The sequence below is a fragment of the Salvelinus namaycush genome, chromosome 22 (genome assembly GCF_016432855.1).
Source record: "Salvelinus namaycush isolate Seneca chromosome 22, SaNama_1.0, whole genome shotgun sequence".
Lineage (NCBI taxonomy): Eukaryota > Metazoa > Chordata > Actinopteri > Salmoniformes > Salmonidae > Salvelinus > Salvelinus namaycush.
Window position 1 is genome coordinate 14,350,549 of NC_052328.1, and position 19,196 is coordinate 14,369,744.

At 43.2% G+C, this 19,196-nt stretch overlaps 1 protein-coding gene across 1 annotated transcript in view; it reads right to left on the bottom strand.

Annotated features, from left to right (window-relative positions):
* The window catches only part of LOC120017403 (cullin-9-like), a 76,703-nt gene that overhangs the window by 40,837 nt on the left and 16,670 nt on the right, over positions 1-19,196 (bottom strand). Inside the window, exons 3-15 of the mRNA XM_038960152.1 lie at positions 17,320-17,474; positions 16,366-16,953; positions 16,024-16,204; positions 15,671-15,861; positions 15,139-15,529; positions 14,646-14,838; positions 14,344-14,545; positions 13,984-14,177; positions 13,670-13,866; positions 11,126-11,363; positions 7,978-8,083; positions 7,497-7,724; positions 4,321-4,411 (exon numbers count right to left, since the gene is read on the bottom strand). Coding sequence (XP_038816080.1) covers positions 4,321-4,411; positions 7,497-7,724; positions 7,978-8,083; positions 11,126-11,363; positions 13,670-13,866; positions 13,984-14,177; positions 14,344-14,545; positions 14,646-14,838; positions 15,139-15,529; positions 15,671-15,861; positions 16,024-16,204; positions 16,366-16,953; positions 17,320-17,474 — 2,955 coding nt within the window. The remainder of the gene's footprint in view (positions 1-4,320; positions 4,412-7,496; positions 7,725-7,977; positions 8,084-11,125; positions 11,364-13,669; positions 13,867-13,983; positions 14,178-14,343; positions 14,546-14,645; positions 14,839-15,138; positions 15,530-15,670; positions 15,862-16,023; positions 16,205-16,365; positions 16,954-17,319; positions 17,475-19,196) is intronic.

Sequence of the window (19,196 nt, forward strand, 5' to 3'; positions counted from 1 at the left end):
GCGCGCGCGAAGGGACCTGGTATTGCCTTCTGAAAGGCTGTCGTTATAGACGACTAATATCTCCGGCTTTGATTTTATTTGATAAATGTGACAATATCATCGTAAAGTATGTTTTTTCAATATAGTTTTATTAGATTATTGAAATTTATTCGGGACGTTAGGCGTGTTGCGTTGTGTGCCTTTGTTCAGGAAGGAGAGCTTTGCGCTACTTTGCTAGCTTTCCGTGCTAATTGACTGGAGAAGAGGACATTCTAAAACCAAACAACGATTGTTCTGGACAAAGGACCCCTTATACAACATTCTGATGGAAGATCATCAAAAGTAGGACCCATTTTATGATGCTATTTCATATATCTGTCGAACATGTTGTACTAGTAGTTTGCGCCCAGATTTTGGGCACGCTCTCGCTATAACTAAGCTGGATGTCGTAATGAAGTTATTTTTAGAATTCTAACACGGCGATTGCATTAAGAACTAGTGTATCTATCATTTCCTATACAACATGTATTTTCTAGTAACGTTTATGAATAGTTATTTGGTCAGAATAGTTGAGTGTCATAAAAATATCCGCACATTCTGGGAAAAAGATGCTACGTTAGCACAATGTATAACCACTGATTTCAGCTCTAAATATGCACATTTTCGAACAAAACATAAGTGTATGTATAACCTGATGTTATAGGACTGTCATCTGATGAAGGTTTATGAAGGTTAGTGAAAATTAATATCTTTTGCTGGTTTATTCCCTATCGCTAACGTGCCTATTGCTATCGCTAACGTGCCTTGATGAATGAATGCGGTAGTGTGGTAGGCTATTGTAGTAAGCTAATATAATGCTATATTGTGTTTGCTGTAAAACACTTTAAAAAATCGGAAATATTGGCTGGATTCACAAGATGTTTGTCTTTAATTTGCTGTACACCATCGATTTTTCAGAAATGTTTTATGATGAGTATTTAGGTATTTGACGTTGGTGTCTGTAATTACTCTGGCTGCTTCAGTGCTATTTCTGACGGTAGCTGTGATGGTAGCTGCAATGTAAAACTGATTTATACCTCAAATATGCAAATTCTTCGAACAAAACATAGATTTATTGTATAACATGTTATAAGACTGTCATCTGATGAAGTTGTTTCTTGGTTAGTTTGGTTGGTTCTTGGTTAGTTAGGTTGGCTTTGTGCATGCTACCTGTGCTGTGAAAAATGTCTGTCCTTTTTTGTATTTGGTGGTGAGCTAACATAAATATACGTGCTGTTTTCGCTGTAAAACATTTAAAAAATCGGACATGTTGACTGGATTCACAAGATGTGTATCTTTCATTTGCTGTATTGGACTTGTTAATGTGTGAAAGTTAAATATTTCTCAAAAATATTTTTTGAATTTCGCGCTCTGCCTTTTCAGTGGAATGTGGGAGGAGTTCCGCTAGCGGAACCCCGGTGCCAGACAGGTTAACAGGTGCATGTTTATCAATAATTGGAAGATGCAATTTCATAAATTCATCAAATGCAGCGTCTGGATGCTCCTTATTAACTTTTTATGGCTGCAGGGGCAGTATTGAGTAGCTTGGATGAAAGGTGCACAGAGGTGCCCTGAGTAAACGGCCTGCTCCTCAGTCATAGTTGCTAATATATGCATATCATTATTAGTATTGGATAGAAAACACTCGGAAGTTTCTAAAACTGTTTGAATTATGTCTGTGAGTATAACAGAACTCATATAGCAGGCAAAAACCTGAGGAAAAATCCAAACAGGAAGTGGAAATTCTGAGGCTGGTGGATTTTCAACCAAGCTCCCATTGAAATCCCAGCGAGATATGGATGAGTTTTCACTTCCTACGGCTTCCACTAGATGTCAACAGTCTGTAGAACTTTGTCTGATGACTCTACTGTGAAGGGGGGCCGGATGAGAGGATAATTAGTCACCACTGCCATGAGGTGACCATGTTTTCACCATGCGCGTTCACATGAGGACCTCCGTTCCACCGCTCATCTGAAGTCAATGTAATTCTCCGGTTGGAACGTTATTCAAGATGTATGTTAACATTCTAAAGATTGATTCAATACATCGTTTGACATGTTTCTACTGACTGTTACAGAACTTTTGGACATTTCGTCACGTTTTAGTGAACGCGCTTTGTGACTTTGGAATTGTTTACCAAACGCGCTAACCAAAGTAGCTAATTGGACATAAATAACGGACATTATCGAACAAATCAAGCATTTATTGTGGACCTGGGATTCCTGGGAGTGCATTCTGATGAAGATCATCAAAGGGAATATTTATCATGTAATTTCTGGTTTCTGTTGACTCCAACATGGCGGCTAATTTGACTATAGTTCTGAGCGCCGTCTCAGATTATTGCATGGTTTGCTTTTTCCGTAAAGTTTTTTTGAAATCTGACACAACGGTTGCATTAAGAGGTATATCTATAATTCCATGTGTATAACTTGTATTATCATCTACATTTATGATGAGTATTTCTGTTGAATAGATGTGGCTATGCACTATCACTGGATGTTTTTGGAACTAGTGAACGTAACACGCCAATGTAAACTCAGATTTTTTTATATAAATATGAACTTTATCAAACAAAACATACATGTATTGTGTAACATGAAGTCCTATGAGTGTCATTTGATGAAGATCATCAAAGGTTAGTGATTCATTTTATCTCTATTTCTGCTTTTTGTGACTGCTATCTTTGGCTGGAAAAATGGCTGTGCTTATTCTGTGGCTTGGTGGTGACCTAACATAATTGTTTGTGGTGCTTTCGCTGAAAAGCATATTTGAAAATCGGACACTTTGGTGGGATTAACAACAATATTACCTTTAAAATGGTATAAGACACATGTATGTCTGAGGAATTTTAATTATGAGATCTCTGTTGTTTTGAATTTGGCGCCCTGCACTTTCACTGGCTGTTGTCATATCATCCCGTTACCGGGATTGCAGCCATCAAACTAGACCAACAAATATTTTTTACATCATCCACATAAGAGTCAGAGCAAAATCTTTTGTATGATCTCTTATATACTATTTTAGGCCCAGCTTTTGGAACTTTGGCTTTCCTGGATATAGCCACAATATTGTGATCACTGCATCTAATGGGTACGGATACAGCTTTAGATCAAAGTTCTACAGTATTAGTAAAAATGTGATCGATACATGTGGATAATCTTGACCCTGTAGTGTTTGTAAACACCCTGGTACAGTAGGTTGATTAATAACCTGAACCAGATTACAGGCACTGGTTACAGTGAGAAGCTTCCTATTGAGCGCACAGCTTGATGAAAACCAGTCAACATTCAGGTCCCCAAGAAAGTAGACATCTATTTACATCACAAACACTATCAAACATTTCACACATATTATTGAGATACTGACTGTTAGCACTTGGTGGCTTATAGCAACACCCCAAAAGAAAAGGCTTCAGATGTGCCAAGTGAACCAGCAACCACAACACTTCAATAACACTTCAGATAAGATCTTCTCTAAGCATGACAAGGATATGGCTCTGAATATATACAGCAACACCTCCCGCATAAGCGTTTGTCTCTTCTATAGATGTTATATCCTTGTATTGCTACTGCTGTATCATCAAATGAATTATCTAAATGAGTCTCAGAAATGGCTAACATTTGAATGTTATCGGATATTCTTTTATTTTACCAGGCAAGTCAGTTAAGAACAAATTCTTATTTTCAATGACGGCCTAGGAACAGTGGGTTAACTAGCTTGTTCAGGGGCAGAACGACAGATTTTTACCTTGTCAGCTCGGGGATTCGATCTAGCAAGCATTCAGTAACTGGCCCAACGCTCTAACCACTAGGCTACCTGCCGCCCCAAACATAAATAGAAACATAAGCATATCGCTGCACCTGCAATAAAATCTGCAAAATGTGTGTAAGCGAACAATAAAATGATTCGATTTTGATTTGATAATCACTGGATTAACTTATTTATTGAATACCTTCTCAGTGGTCTATTAATCAAATCAAATGTATTTATATAGCCCTTCTTACATCAGCTGATATATCAAAGTGATGTACAGAAACCCAGCCTAAAACCCCAAACAGCAAGCAATGCAGGTGTATTACACTTAATAAAGCATTGTGGATTACTTTAGAATTACTTTAAAAGATAAGTACTTTTTTTGTGGAGCTGAAATTATACTTTTTTTTGGGTGCAATCAAAATCATGGATGGTGCCACCAACTGAAAAAGTTAGGGGAAATGTTAGTTTGGAGCCCTGATTTTGGCACCATTTCTTTGCGTGTCTGGTATTAGAGCTGTGCTTTGAATCAGCTAAAAGTAAATATACCTTGGCACAGATTGTGCAGAAAGACGTCAAAGAAGGGGATGTTGATTGGCTGGTGGCTTCGCCGATGCTCCTCTATTTGGCCCAAAACCATCTGTATTTGGTTAGAAAGGACAGCACGGATTACAAATGAGCTATTAGCAACAGAGTGGCATGACACTTGCAAGCCAAAATGTGACATCCCTATTGAAGTCACACTTCTAAAAACCACAAGTAAAAATATAGCAGCGAGCAGCAATGAACAGGGTTCACAGGATGACAAAGGACACAAGATCATTTGGATAACAAAGCCAGCACGATCATGTACGAACTATCATCCTTTATGTTCATTCATGAGTCTAAATACAACATCTGGAGTGAATCTGATATGGTTCATGAAGACGTTTGCAGATGATTGAGCATTAGCGTTACATATGCAAAGAATGAGTTCATAGTTTTCTTCCAGATTCAGTGTGGTTCATCTTAGAGACATCCATGATAGCGATTGAAGTTCATAGGCCACCGTGAAGTGGATTTCCAGTGATTTAAATGGACAAGTAAAACCAGATTTTTGATTTGTCTATAATCTGCCAGACATCTTTTGACCAATCCATTAGCTTTTCTCAAACTAAGTTAAAACATATACAGTTGAAGTCAGAAGTTTACATACACCTTAATCAAATACATTTAAGCTCAGTTTCACAACTCCTGACATTTAATCCTAGTAAAAATTCCCTGTCTTAGGTCAGTTATGATCACCACTTTATTTTAAGAATGTGAAATGTCAGAATAATAGTAGAGAAAATGATTTATTTCAGCTTTTATTTATTTCATCACATTCCCAGTGGGTCAGAAGTTTACATACACTCAATTAGTATTAGGTAGCATTGCCTTTAATTTCTTTAGCGTGGGTAGACAAACGTTTTGGGTAGACTTCCACAAGCTTCCCACAATAAGTTGGGTGAATTTTGGCCCCTTCCTCCTGACAGAGCGTGTGTAACTGAGTCAGGTTTGTAGGCCACCTTGCTCGCACACGCTTTTTCAGTTCTGCCCACACATTTTCTATAGAATTGAGGTCAGGGCTTTGTGATGGCCACTCCAATACCTTGACTTTGTTTTCCTTAAGCCATTTTGCCACAACTTTGGAAGTATGCTTGGGGTCATTGTCCATTTGGAACACCCATTTGCGAGCTTTAACTTCCTTCTGTTGTCTTGAGATGTTGCTTCAATATATCCACATAATTTTCCTGCCTCATGATGCCATCTATTTTGTGAAGTGCACCAGTCCCTCTTGCAGCAAAGCACCCCACAACATGATGCTGCCACCCCCTTGCTTCAAGGTTGGGATGGTGTTCTTCAGCTTGCAAACCTCCCCCTTTCTCCTCCAAACATAACGATGTCATTATGGCCAAACAGTTCTATTTTTGTTTCATCAGACCAGAGGACATTTCTCCAAAAAGTACGATCTTTGTCCCCATGTGCAGTTGCAAACCATAGTCTGGCTTTTTTATGGCGGTTTTGGAGCAGTGGCTTCTTCCTTGCTGAGCGGCCTTTCAGGTTTTGTCGATATAGGACTCGTTTTACTGTGGATATAGATACTTTTGTACCCGTTTCCTCCAACATCTTCACAAGGTCCTTTGCTGTTGTTCTGGGATTGATTTGCACTTTTTGCACCAAAGTACGTTCATCTCTAGGAGACAGAACGCGTCTCCTTCCTGAGCGGTATGACAGCTGCGTGGTCCCATTGTTTGTACAGATGAACGTGGTACCTTCAGGCGTTTGGAAACTGCTCCCAAAGATGAACCAGACTTGTGGAGGTCTACAATTGTTTTTCTGAGGTCTTGGCTGATTTCTTTTGATTTTCCTATGATGTCAAGCAAAGAGGCTGTGAGTTTGAAGGTAGGCCTTGAAATACATCCACAGTGGTCTAGGGCACTGCATCGCAGTGCTAACTGCGCCACCAGAGTCTCTGGGTTCGCGCCCAGGCTCTGTCGCAGCCGGCCGCGACCGGGAGGTCCGTGGGGCGACGCACAATTGGCATAGCGTCGTCCGGGTTAGGGAGGGTTTGGCCGGTAGGGATATCCTTGTCTCATCGCGCTCCAGCGACTCCTGTGGCGGGCCGGGCGCAGTGCGCGCTAACCAAGGGGGCCAGGTACACGGTGTTTCCTCCGACACATTGGTGCGGCTGGCTTCCGGGTTGGAGGCGCACTGTGTTAAGAAGCAGTGCGGCTTGGTTGGGTTGTGCTTCGGAGGACGCATGGCTTTCGACCTTCGTCTCTCCTGAGCCCGTACGGGAGTTGTAGCGATGAGACAAGATAGTAGGTACTAGCGATTGGATACCACGAAAATTGGGGAGAAAATGGGATAAAATTTATTAAAAATAAATAAATAAATAAAAAAGAAATACATCCACAGGTACACCTCCAATTGACTAAAATTATGTCAATTAGCCTAACAGAAGCTTCTAAAGCCATGACATCCTTTTCTGAAATTTTCCAAGCTGTTTAAAAAGGCACAGTCAATTAAGTGTATGTAAACTTCTGACCCACGGGAATTGTGATACAGTGAGTTATAAGTTAAATAATCTGTCTGTAAACAATTGTTGGAAAAATTACTTGTGTCATGCACAAAGTAGATGTCCTAACGACTTGCCAAAACTATAGTTTGTTAACAAGAAATTTGTGGAGTGGTTGAAAAACGAGTTTAATGACTCCAACCTAAGTGTATGTAAACTTCCGACATCAACTGTACCATGGGCCTACATCCCAAATTGTGTTTTTAGTTTATATGGTTCATAAGAAGATTTTTAAAGTATTTTTCTGCACATTTTAGCATGTTATCACATCTTGCAAATGTCAAAGATGGAGGGAAATCTATACTAATGGACCTTATGGGTCCTTGAAGCAAATTTGTTCAGCATGAGGAAAGACAACTAAACACAACGTTTCAAGTCACTAGGTCAAACGGGGTGGCGGATATGATGATTTGAGTGATCATGACAGCGCCACCTATAGCGAATCGATGCCATTCTTTTTAACCAAGTTGCTCAAAAGTTACCAATCTATGCTTGAGTTATTTGACCATGTCAAGGTAATTATTATTTTATTTTTAATTGAAGAATAGGTTTAGCTGTGAAAAAAAAACTATGTGGAGAGAAAATATAACTGCTGAATAGTTAGATAGTAGCACTTGTACTAAACCTGTATGCAACCAGCCAGAACACTGGTGGTCATTTTCTTGTAGAGACTGGCGTACTTATCACAGTCTGTGATTAAGTCCCGCAGCTCTGTGACCATAAGCAGGTTGACACTGTGCTTGTCCAGCGCCTTGACCAGGGCTTCTTTTGTGCCCAGACGACACATCACCACGGCATAGTCTTTGTTCAGAGAGGCCAGGCGATACAGGAAGCGGATGAGCTGCTGGACAACCTAGGGAAAAAAATAAAATAACTTGTGTCATGAACATTAGCTAAAATAGAAAACACAGGATTATAGCTATGCGTTTATAATCGTGGAGGATCCACAGGAGGCTGGTGAGGGCAGGTCAAAATAATGGCTGGAATGGATTGAAATCAAACACATTGAAACCATATGTTTGATACCATTCCATTTGAGCCATTACTATGAGCCAGTCCTCCCCAATTAAGGTGCCATCAGCCACATGTGGGAAGATCTTTCCTACCTCACGGTCATTAATGAATGTGGTCATAGAAGACAAGCATGGTTCTATGCTCTCATGCCATGGAAGCAGATCCTCCTGGTAATTGTCCAAGACCTTGTTCAATATTCTACAGGAGAGAATATAAAGTCACTGTAACCACCTGACACAATACATGCATTGCATATATACAGTGCCATTCGGAAAGTATTCAGACCCCTTGAGTTTTTCCACATTTTGTTACGTTACAGCATTATTCTAAATTTGATTAAATAAAATAATTTCCTCAGCAATCTACACACAATGACAAAGCGAAAACAGGTTGACATTTTTGCCAATGAAAAAACATTTTTTTTTGCTTATTTACATAAGTATTCAGCCCCTTTGCTATGAGACTCAAAATTGAGCTCAGGTGTATCCTGTTTCCATTTATCATCCTTCAGATGTTTCTACAACTAGATTGGAGTCCACTTGTGGTAAATTCAATTGACTGGACATGATTTGGAAATGCACACACACCGGTCTATAAAAAGGTCCCACAGTTGACAGTGCATATTAGAGCAAAAACCAAGCAATGAGGTCGAAGGAATTGTCCATAGAACTCCAAGACAGGATTGTGTCGGGGCACAGATCTGGGGAAGGTCCCCAAAAAAACAGTGGCCTCCATCATTCTTAAATGGAAGAAGTTTGGAACCACCAAGCCAATTCCTAGAGCTAGATGCCCAGCCAAACTGAGCAATCAGGGGAGAAGGGCTTTTGGTCAGGGAGGTGACGAAAAAAAACCTGATGGTCACTGACAGAGCTCTAGAATTCCTCTGTGGAGGGGAGAACCTTCCAGAAGGACAACCATCTCTGCAGCACACCACCAATCAGGACTTTATGGTAGAGTGGCCAGCCAGAAGTCACTCAGTAAAAGGCACATGACAACCCGCTTCGAGTTTGCCAGAAGGCACCTAAAGACTCTCAGACCATGAGAAACAAGATTCTCTGGTCTGACGAAACCAAGATTGAACTCTTTGGCCTGAATGCCAAAGTCACGTCTGGAGGAAACCTGGCATCATCCTTACGGTGAAGCATGGCGGTGGCAGCATCATGCTGTGGGGATGTTTTCAGACGCAGGGACTAGGAGACTAGTCAGGATTGAGGCAAAGATGAACAGAGCAAAGTACAGAGAGATCCTTTATGAAAACCTGCTCCAGAGAGCTCAGGACCTCAGACTGGGGCGAAGGTTCACTTTTCAACAGGAAGACAACCCTAAGCACACAGCCAACAACGCAGGAATGGTTTCGGGACAAGTGTCCGAATGTCCTTGAGTGGCCCAGCCAGAGCCCGGACTTGAACCCGATCTAACATCTATGGAAAGACCGAGAAATAGCGGTGTAGTAACGCTCCCAATCCAACCTGACAGAGCTTGAGGATCTGCAGAGAAGAATGGGAGAAACTCCCCAAATACAGGTGTGCCAAGCTTGTAGCGTCATACGTAAGAAGACTTGAGGCTGTAATCACTGCTTCAACAAAGTACTGAGTAAAGGGTCTGAATACTTATGTAAATGTATTTTTTTTTTTTTTAATTTTATGATACATTTGCAAACATTTCTGAAAACCTGTTTTTGCTTTGTCATTGTGTGTAGATTGGTGAGGTTAAATTTTTTTAAATCCATTTTCGAATAAGGCTTTAAGGTAACAAAGTGTGGAAAAGGGGTCTGAATACTTTCGGTAGGCACTGTACACAACCTACTGCCCTTTGAGGTTCATTACACAGTATTGATGACAGGATCTAGGCACTGACATGGCATTCCAACAAGTAAACCCTGTAGTTAGTGTTTTGTCACGATACCAGATATTTTACATCGATAACGATACCAGGTTAAGCATCATGATACTTGATACCGAAACAATACTATGAAAAAAAAATGAAAAGAAAGCATTGTAGTTAGTCACAGAATAACCACTAGGCTTTAGTTTTTTAAAACATTGAACAATATGTTGATAACTGGTAGAGCAAATCAAATATAATTTATATTCTATACTGAAACAAAATAAAACACAACAATTTCAAAGATTTCACTAAGTAAATCAGTCAACTGAAATAAATTCATTAGACACTAATCTATGGATTTTACATGACTAGGCAGGGGCACAGCCAAGGGTAGGGATCCAGGCCCAGCCAATAAGAATGAGTTTGCCACAAAAGGGCTTTATTACAGACAGAAATACTCCTCAGAACTCCCCCCTCCCCCCTCAGACAATCCCACAGGTGTAAAAGCCGGATGTCAAGGTCCTGGGCTGGCATGGGTACACGTGGTCTGTGGTTGAGAGGCCGGTTGGACGTACTGTCAAATTCTCTAAAGCGACGTTACGGTAGAGAAATCAATGTTCAATTCTCTGTCAACAGCTCTGGTGGACATTCCTGCAGTCCGCATGCCAATTGCACGCTTCCTCAAAACTTGAGACATCTGTGGCATTATGTTCTGTGACAAAACTGCACATTTTAAAGTGGCCTTTTATTGTCCCCAGGACAAGGTGCACCTGTGTAATGATCATGCTTGTTTAATCAGCTTCTTGACATGCCACACCTGTAAAGTGGATGGATTATCTTGGCAAAGGAGAAATGCTCACTAACAGGGAAATAAACACATTTGTGCTGAAAATTTGAAATAAATAAGCTTTCTGTGCATAATAACAATGTATAGGACTTTTTTTCACCTCATGAAACATGGGACCAACACTTTACATGTTGAGATTATACTTTTGTCCAGTATATACTCAATTTCTTTCAAAAATAAAACACCATATTAAAGAACAGAAGAATACCTTCAATTTCCTTACGCAAAACCATAGAGACTCAGAGCAGACAAAACACAATTTTACAATTACATCTAAACTTTGAAAAATGTAATTTGATACATGTCAGGGTTAATTTGCTAATCTATGGCCATAATATTGGGTCAAATGACATAGACCTATGATTAATTATAGCTAAATAATTTAATGAATTAAATAGTTCCAAAATGACAAAAACACAAGCTCATTTCTAAAGCTTGTATATTGCAATAGTCTACACACCATAGAAATACAACAGATTTCACACAGCATACTACAATTCCCAGATTGCATTTCACTTCCCAGGGTGCATTTTTCATGTTACAGTTTCGAAAAAGCTCCGTCTCACCTGAGGATGGAGAGTTGTGTGGCCCGGTCGGCCCGGTGCTGGTCCATGAGGCGCACCAGGTCCTGGTAGGTCTCTCGGCTACGGGTCACCTGGTTGCGCTCCTCCTCTAACTGGGAGGAGTTGTCACACAGCAGCTGCTCCAGAGTCAGGATCACCTCCTTGTTGGCTGTCATCTCCTTCAGGCTCACCACCAGCATCTTTAGCTCCGCATCCTTGAAGTCCAACTCCTCCATCAACTCTGAGGGGACATATTCAGAACAGAACTTACTGAATCCTCTTTGTCCAGGGTTGTGCATAGAAAAGTATTGGGCGGCCCGCCTAAGTGTTTTTATGGGCCACAAATAACTTATGAAAATAGAAAATAATGGAAAAACATTCAGTGTAAACTTAAAGTATGTACAGCCGTGGCCAAAAGTTGAGAATAACACAAATATTAATTTTCACAAAGTCTGCTGCCTCAGTTTGTATGATAGCAATTATGAAGAGTGATAAGATGAATTGAAATAAATTGCAAAGTCCCTCTTTGCCATGCAAATGAACTGAATCCACAAAAAAACATTTCAGCCCTGCCACAAACAGACCAGCTGACATCATGTCAGTGATTCTCTCGTTAACACAGGTGTGAGTGTTGACGAGGACAAGGCTGGAGATCACTCTGTCATGCTGATTGAGTTCGAAAAACAGACTGGAAGTTTCAAAAGGAGGGTGGTGCTTGGAATCATTGTTCTTCCTCTGTCAACCATGGTTACCTGCAAGGAAACACGTGCCGTCATCATTGCTTTGCACAAAAAGGGCTTCACAGGCAAGGATATTGCTGCCAGTAAGATTGCACCTAAATCAACCATTTATCGGATCATCAAGAACTTCAGGGAGAGCGGTTCAATTGTTGTGAAGAAGGCTTCAGGGCGCACAAGAAAGTCCTACAAGCGCCAGGACCGTCTCCTAAAGTTGATTCATCTGCGGGATCGGGGCACCACCAGTACAGAGCTTGCTCAGGAATGGCAGCAGGCAGGTGTGAGTGCATCTGCACGCACAGTGAGGCGAAGACTTTTGGAAGATGGCCTGGTGTCAAGAAGGGCAGCAAAGAAGCCACTTCTCTCCAGGAAAAACATCAGGGACAGACTGATATTCTGCAAAAAGTACAGGGATTGGACTGCTGAGGACTGGGGTAATGTCATTTTCTCTGATGAATCCCCTTTCCGATTGTTTGGGGCATCCGGAAAAAAGCTTGTCCGGAGAAGACAAGGTGAGCGCTACCATCAGTCCTGTGTCATGCCAACAGTAAAGCATCCTGAGACCATTCATGTGTGGGGTCGCTTCTCAGCCAAGGGAGTGGGCTCACTCACAATTTTGCCTAAGAACACAGCCATGAATAAAGAATGGCACCAACACATCCTCCGAGAGCAACTTCTCCCAACCATCCAGGAACAGTTTGGTGACGAACAATGCCTTTTCCAGCATGATGGAGCACCTTGCCATAAGGCAAAAGTGATAACTAAGTGGCTCGGGGAACAAAACATCGATATTTTGGGTCCATGGCCAGGAAACTCCCCAGACCTTAATCCCATTGAGAACTTGTGGTCAATCCTCAAGAGGCGGGTGGACAAACAAAAACCCACAAATTCTGACAAACTCCAAGCATTGATTATGCAAGAATGGGCTGCCATCAGTCCGGATGTGGCCCAGAAGTTAATTGACAGCATGCCAGGGCGGATTGCAGAGGTCTTGAAAAAGAAGGGTCAACATTGCAAATATTGACTCTTTGCATCAACTTCATGTAATTGTCAATAAAAGCCTTTGACACATATGAAATGCTTGTAATTATACTTCAGTATTCCATAGTAACATCTGATAAGAAGATCTAAAGACACTGAAGCAGTAAACTTTGTGGAAATTAATATTTGTGTCATTCTCAAAACTTTTGGCCACGACTGTACAAAGATAAATGGACCTATATATATTTTTTTTCATAAGATCTTTAAGAACTAACAATCACCAAAATAAAAGCTAGACAGTCAGGGAGAATCCCAAATTCTAGTATTTTTGTCATGGCATGGGGCCCCCATTGATTTTGCTTTAATGTTTGAGTCACTCTGATAGCCACGGCAAAAAGTGTAGAATTGCAGGAAATTTGCTTTAAAACTGCACATTTTCCTCTCAGCCCCATGGCAAGGTGTAGAATTGCAGGAAATTGTATTTTACATCAAATTTCTCTGTCTCATGGCCAAATGTGTATAATTGCATGAAATTGGCTTTAAAACAGCAAAATTGTATTACTGTGGGCAACAGGAGAGCCCCCACCACAACCAACACCTAAACCCAATTTTGATCCCGAAAAAACCCTGTTGTCCACATTGGGACATAAGCCCACAAGAACGGGATGTCATATTTTCTTTGTTATTTTTTGTTAGAAGGAACTATCATAGTAATACAAGAGGCGTGGCAGAAAAAGCTCATGTGCAACTAGCCAGCTAGGAACGCCTATACATAACCGGAACTCCGCACTTATTGATGAGTGTGTTCAGATGAGCAGTGAAATCGCACCTTTTTTCTCCAGCTTGTGGTCCATGGAGATGTGGTTGAGGGCGATGATGGCCAGCCATTTCTCTGGCCGCGAGGCCGCGAGGCACTTCTTGAGCACGGTGCTGACATCACAGGCCACCAGCTGCTCCGCCAGGTTCTTACTACTAGAGATCAGCATGATGATCACCAACAGACCGTTCCTTACCGACAACATACACCTGGTAGGAGAGAGAGCAGATATCCCTTAACCTCTACTGTAACAAAAGCAGTCTCATCATAGGAGTTGGGCATGTTAACATTCCCTTTGAGAGCCGGTCGAGGTGCAAATGACATACCCAGATGTGTTGAGCATCAGTTCAATGGCAGCAGGGATGGCAGCCAGCAGTCCCTTGGAGCCCTCAGGGGTGGCAGAGCCAATACTGGCAAAGACTCCGAGCATCATGGGTGTGCCAGACTCAGAAAGAGGAAGACAACAGCTGCTCATGCTGCTAAGGTTATACTTACTTGCGCCTGTGATGACCATCAGAGTCTAGAGCGGAGGAAAGAAACCAATCGTGGACAGAAACATGATAGAAAGCTTCTCCTTTACAGAGTTCTCATTACTTGTCATCCCCTAAAACTGCGTAAGAAATCTAGCTAGATTACATAACTGGCGGAAGTAAAAACAACTCACAACAAAGTGATTGAGAACTCACCGCTAGGGCAACTTGCTGGATCTGTGGGACAGTGGGGTATTCCTGCATACAAGAGAGGATGGCTTTAACGCCCCCCTCCGTGGCAAAGGAGACCCTCCACTCATACTTGACCATGAGGGTGCGGGTGAGACGCAGGGTGCTGACCACATTCTCCTTGGGCTGCCCACTCAGCATGTCGACCACAAGCTTCAGGACTTTATCCCTGGGGGTGGGGGGCAGAGAAAAGTCAAAGATCATGTTGGGAGGACACAAATGTCAAATGTGACCCTATAGAGGAAGAAGTGTGCAGGCAGCAGCCTTACCGAATGGTCTGGACAGCGTCTGTCCTGAGGGTGCTCCTTTCCTGAGGCCCCTCGTCCTCTAGGACCTTGGTGATAAACTTGATCCCAGCCAGCTGCTGGACTGGATCTGAGCCACTCTTCTTCATGATGTCCACCACCTCCCCAAGCTTCTCCAGGGCCGTCTTCTTGCCCTGCACCTTGGAGTTGTTGAACACTGGTGGGGAAAACACAAGGCAAAGCATGTTAGAGTAAGAATGGCTGTCATGATGCAAATCATCCTGTATGCTGGGGTGTTTTCAGGAACCAAACGGAAGCAAATGGACTGAAATTGGGAGGGATCTACCTGAATTTGTCAAATAAACACTTGTTTTCATTTTCACAATGCAAAATGTTTTGCTACAACAACAAAAATGGTTTCACTTGTCTTTCTCTGGAAAAAAAGGTGTTGGCTACAGCTAGAGGTAGTTTTCCAACTGAAAAAACAAACAAAGCTCAAACACACTGACTGCCACACCTTTCATCTTCTCCTCCAGGTCTTCTGAGTAATTAGACTCTTCCATGGGCAATTCAGACTCGGTGTCAGAGATATAGTCTGTAGGACTCTCCTTCTTAGGCTTCTTAGAAAATGAGCCCATGACAGAGAAGGAGGAAGCAGTGCCAGCAGATGAAGAGGTGCCCTGTCCTTCTCCCAGGCCAGAGGAGCCCGGGCAGCCGTCGGGCAGCAGCTCATCATCCTCCAGGCCTCCCCCACCGCGCCGCATGTAGTGTTTAGAGAAGGAGTGGGAGCAGAGCAGGTCCCACAGACACGAGTTCTGCAGGGTCTGCTTCAGGTAGTGGAGCAGCTTACGGGCCACCTCGCCTGGCACCGACAGCCGGATAAGAGTGGCCTCGTCTGCGTCTGACATCTGACAAAGCAAGTCAAAAAACATGAAATCTACGGTCAACTTGCATGGGGGCTGAGAGTCATGAAAAGAGCAGGAAGAATGATTAGATTAGAGAGTGAGGGATTTGAAGCCAGAGGGGAGGATGGAGTGATGGGCACTTGCCTGTTCATCCAGGCTCTGACGCAGGATGTTGTTGATCTCCTGCTGTTGCTTTGGTTCCAGCTTCTTGATGAAGAAGAGCACTTCCCACCACTCAGCCCGGCTCAGGGTGGCGCCATCAGCATGCAGCCCCTCAGCCAGGTAAGGCAACGAGTACAGACCACCAGGAGGCTTGGAGAAGAACGTCTGACTCACTACATACAAGGGAGCACAACACCAACAATATTAGACCGTCTCTAATAAAACAGTATTTGGGCATTTTGTTGAGTTTACAGAATAACCTGCAAGTGCATTAGGGCTCAAAGTTCATGTGCCTTGATGCTTTCGGAGCCACGTTACTGTTGAAAGTCACTTACTTAAGTGCGATTCTGTGGGTGCAGGTGACCCCCTCTTACCAGCCGTGAGCTTGATGGTCTCAGTCAGGGAGGAGGCTTTCTCCTGGGCGTCTTTCTCACCCTGTCCACTGGTGCCAGCGGCCATGATCTCAACCATGTGCCAGTGCACCCAGTAGGTCCGAGATAGGGAGTTCCAGTACACCTGTGCCCACAAAAAGAAGCAGATAGCAATAAGCCAATCACATTGAAGCAAATCTGATCTGATATTGTTAATAAAGTTTTTGTAACTCCGTCATCACTCTAAACCCTTAATCAGATCTCAGGAGCCAGCTGTGTGCTGATACAAGGTGTGATGTTTTGTACCTGCACTGGTGGCGAGCCGTCATTACTGTAGCGGAAGTCCCCCTCATCACCAGCGCTGACTTCCTCATAGTCCTCCAGCATACGGACCAACATGCCGCTCTTCAGGTTGTCCTGCACGTACTCCACGTAAGCAGAGCGGCTGGCAAAGTCTGTGCGTGTCCTGAAGCCGCTGCCGGTCTTCTTCTTGGGTGGTGTGGCGGCTGCCATGCTTGAGGTGGTAAAGACAGGAAATGCAGAGGCAGAGAAGCGGGGCTGGAAGATGGAGCGCAGCATGCGGCGGGGCGTCACGTCCTCCTGGTCCTCCCCGCAGGCCCTGCCCTGGGCTAGGCTGCTGGACTGTGGCGGTTGCCGGTTGTGGTCCCAGCCCATGACGTGAACCAGCTCAGAGATGAGGTTAGCCATGGCCATGGTGAACTCAAACTCTCGCTGGACACGTAGGTTCTCTGGCTGGTGGCCTGCCCCTGAGGAGGAGCCTGCTGCGTCTTGCCGCTCAGAGCTTGACTCCACCCCTGCTGTGTTGAGCTTGTCCATCAGGGACGTCACACACAGGTACCGCTTCACCAGGGAGAACAGTAGCTTCCCTGGGATCTGGAGCACACGGGAAACGTCACCTTACATCTTAGCGATAGGTAATTTACTGGTTTGATCTAGGACAGGGTTCTCCAACCCAGTTCCTGGAGAGCTACCCTCCTGTAGGTTTTCGCTCCAACTCCAGTTGTAATTAACCGGATTCAGCTTATCAATCAGCTAATTATTAAAATCAAGTGCGCTAGATTCGGTTGGAGTGAAAACCTACAAGGCGGTAGCTTTCCAGGAATAGGGTTGGAGTGAAAACCTATAGGGCGGTAACTCTCCAGGAACAGGTTTGGCGAGCCCTGATCTAGAGGTACATGTAGGAACACATCGGTAAGTAAAAATACTGTACATAGACATAGAATGTGATTTGGTAGTTACCTGAGGGAGGTGGATTCCCTCAAAAGAGATGCCATGCTCCTCAGAGGAAGTGGTCTCTGCAAACAGCTCCAGGAGGGTGTAGCGATTGTCAAAGTCCATGTGCTGCTCAATACCGTCCTGCTGGCTGAGTGACAGGAGCACATAGGCACGGCTCCCTGGGGGAAGACAGAAGCACCATTGTTATTTTAGGTGGACACTCTCTCTCGTATTCTCTCCCCCTCTGAGCTTTCACTGGTTGGTCTGTCATGACACCTAGTATTAGGGGTGTGAATGTTTAAACTAAAATGGGATCCTTAACGTTAAGAAAACATCATCCCCCAAATATTTAAATCACAGTGAAGCTGGCTCGCCTGCACTTTTTCGTCGCAAATGATGCGAGAGTGTGTTCAGTCTGGTCTGTTGCATGTAGAATATCCTAGCCTATTCCTTGATGATAGGCCCTGTTTTACTGAAGTTGTGTGACGACCCTCCCACTCGGTCTGCCGTATTCTTTCTCTTTGCTCTTGTTTTCCTTATTAGGATGTTCGACGGGAGGAGCTGGGAGGGTCGTCAGCGACATGGGACACACCTGGGCCTCTTCTCCATTCATTGAGGAGACTCTCTCCATGTAGACACACTGTTAGATTTTGGTTGTGGCATTTGTGTGGCCGTTTGTTTGTTTGCTTTGGCACCTTTCAACACATTTATGCACGCAACCACTCACGTGCACTACTGATTACTGACTACACACACCATTGTTAATTGTATTTACATTACCTCAGTTAATAAATATATTTTTGTTATTCCTAATCTCCATGTTGTTTCCCTTTTTGTTACGGACTTCGAGCCGGTTTGTGACAGTTGCGAGACATTGCAAGCCAATAAATTGCAAAATACAGCATTCCATTGCGAGATACAGCTTTTGATTGCCGATAGACAGCCCTAGTGCACGGTTCTAACTGTCTGCCTAGTGGCCGACCTGCTTATACTGTGCCCCTCCCCTCTCCCTCAGTCCTTTGCAAACTTGCAAATCTTCCTAACAGAAGATGTGTTTTCTTTCAACTAAATATTATCTCACGACCTTCAAAGTACTTTTTTAGGCGTGGTCTGCGGGCAGGCAGGCAGGCTGCGCGTAGGTAGCTCAAGATTATTTGATTGACAGTTCTGGTCGCCTAGTGATGGACATCGGTCCCGCTTCAGAAGCGGCCTTCTTGTACAAACAAGTAAAATGCCCATTCAATGGCGCTTCGAAACCATCTCCAGAGAAGGTTTCGTGTCGGCATTTAAAAAGCTGTAGTTACCCCTAGACATAAAAAACATGCCGTACCCGAGGCACTTTCAAGGGTATATGACTGCGGTAGATACAACTTATTTGCCCGGCTCTGCATTATGAATTGACGTGGAATTTTATGATTTTTAAATAATATTAAAAGACAAACGGGGGGGGAAATTGGTGTTTAAACGTGAAGCAAAATTGTCATCTAGTATCTAATGAGGTGGTTACCACTGTCCCAGGAGTGTTGAGATATACCAGAGCTATACCAAATATATTTTAGTGCAGAAGTGTGTGACTAGGTTTACAGGCAGCCCAATTATGTTTTCCACTAATTGGTCTTTTAACCAATCACATCAGATCTTTTCACATTAGATATTTTTCAGAGCTGACCTTATTGGTCAAAATATAAATTAGTGAAAACGCAACCTTTGTGACAAAGCAAAGGCCTTTACAACCATATCAGCTCCCATTCACCTCGGAATACGGCAAAAGTGTAAACACAGACAGGGTTCAAGAGATCTCCTGTGTACTCAAGCGTTTCCTCAACAGGGCTCAGCTATGAAAACAAACATCAGTCAGTGACAGACACTGACGGAAATGCAGAGCTGCCCTTAGCGTCATG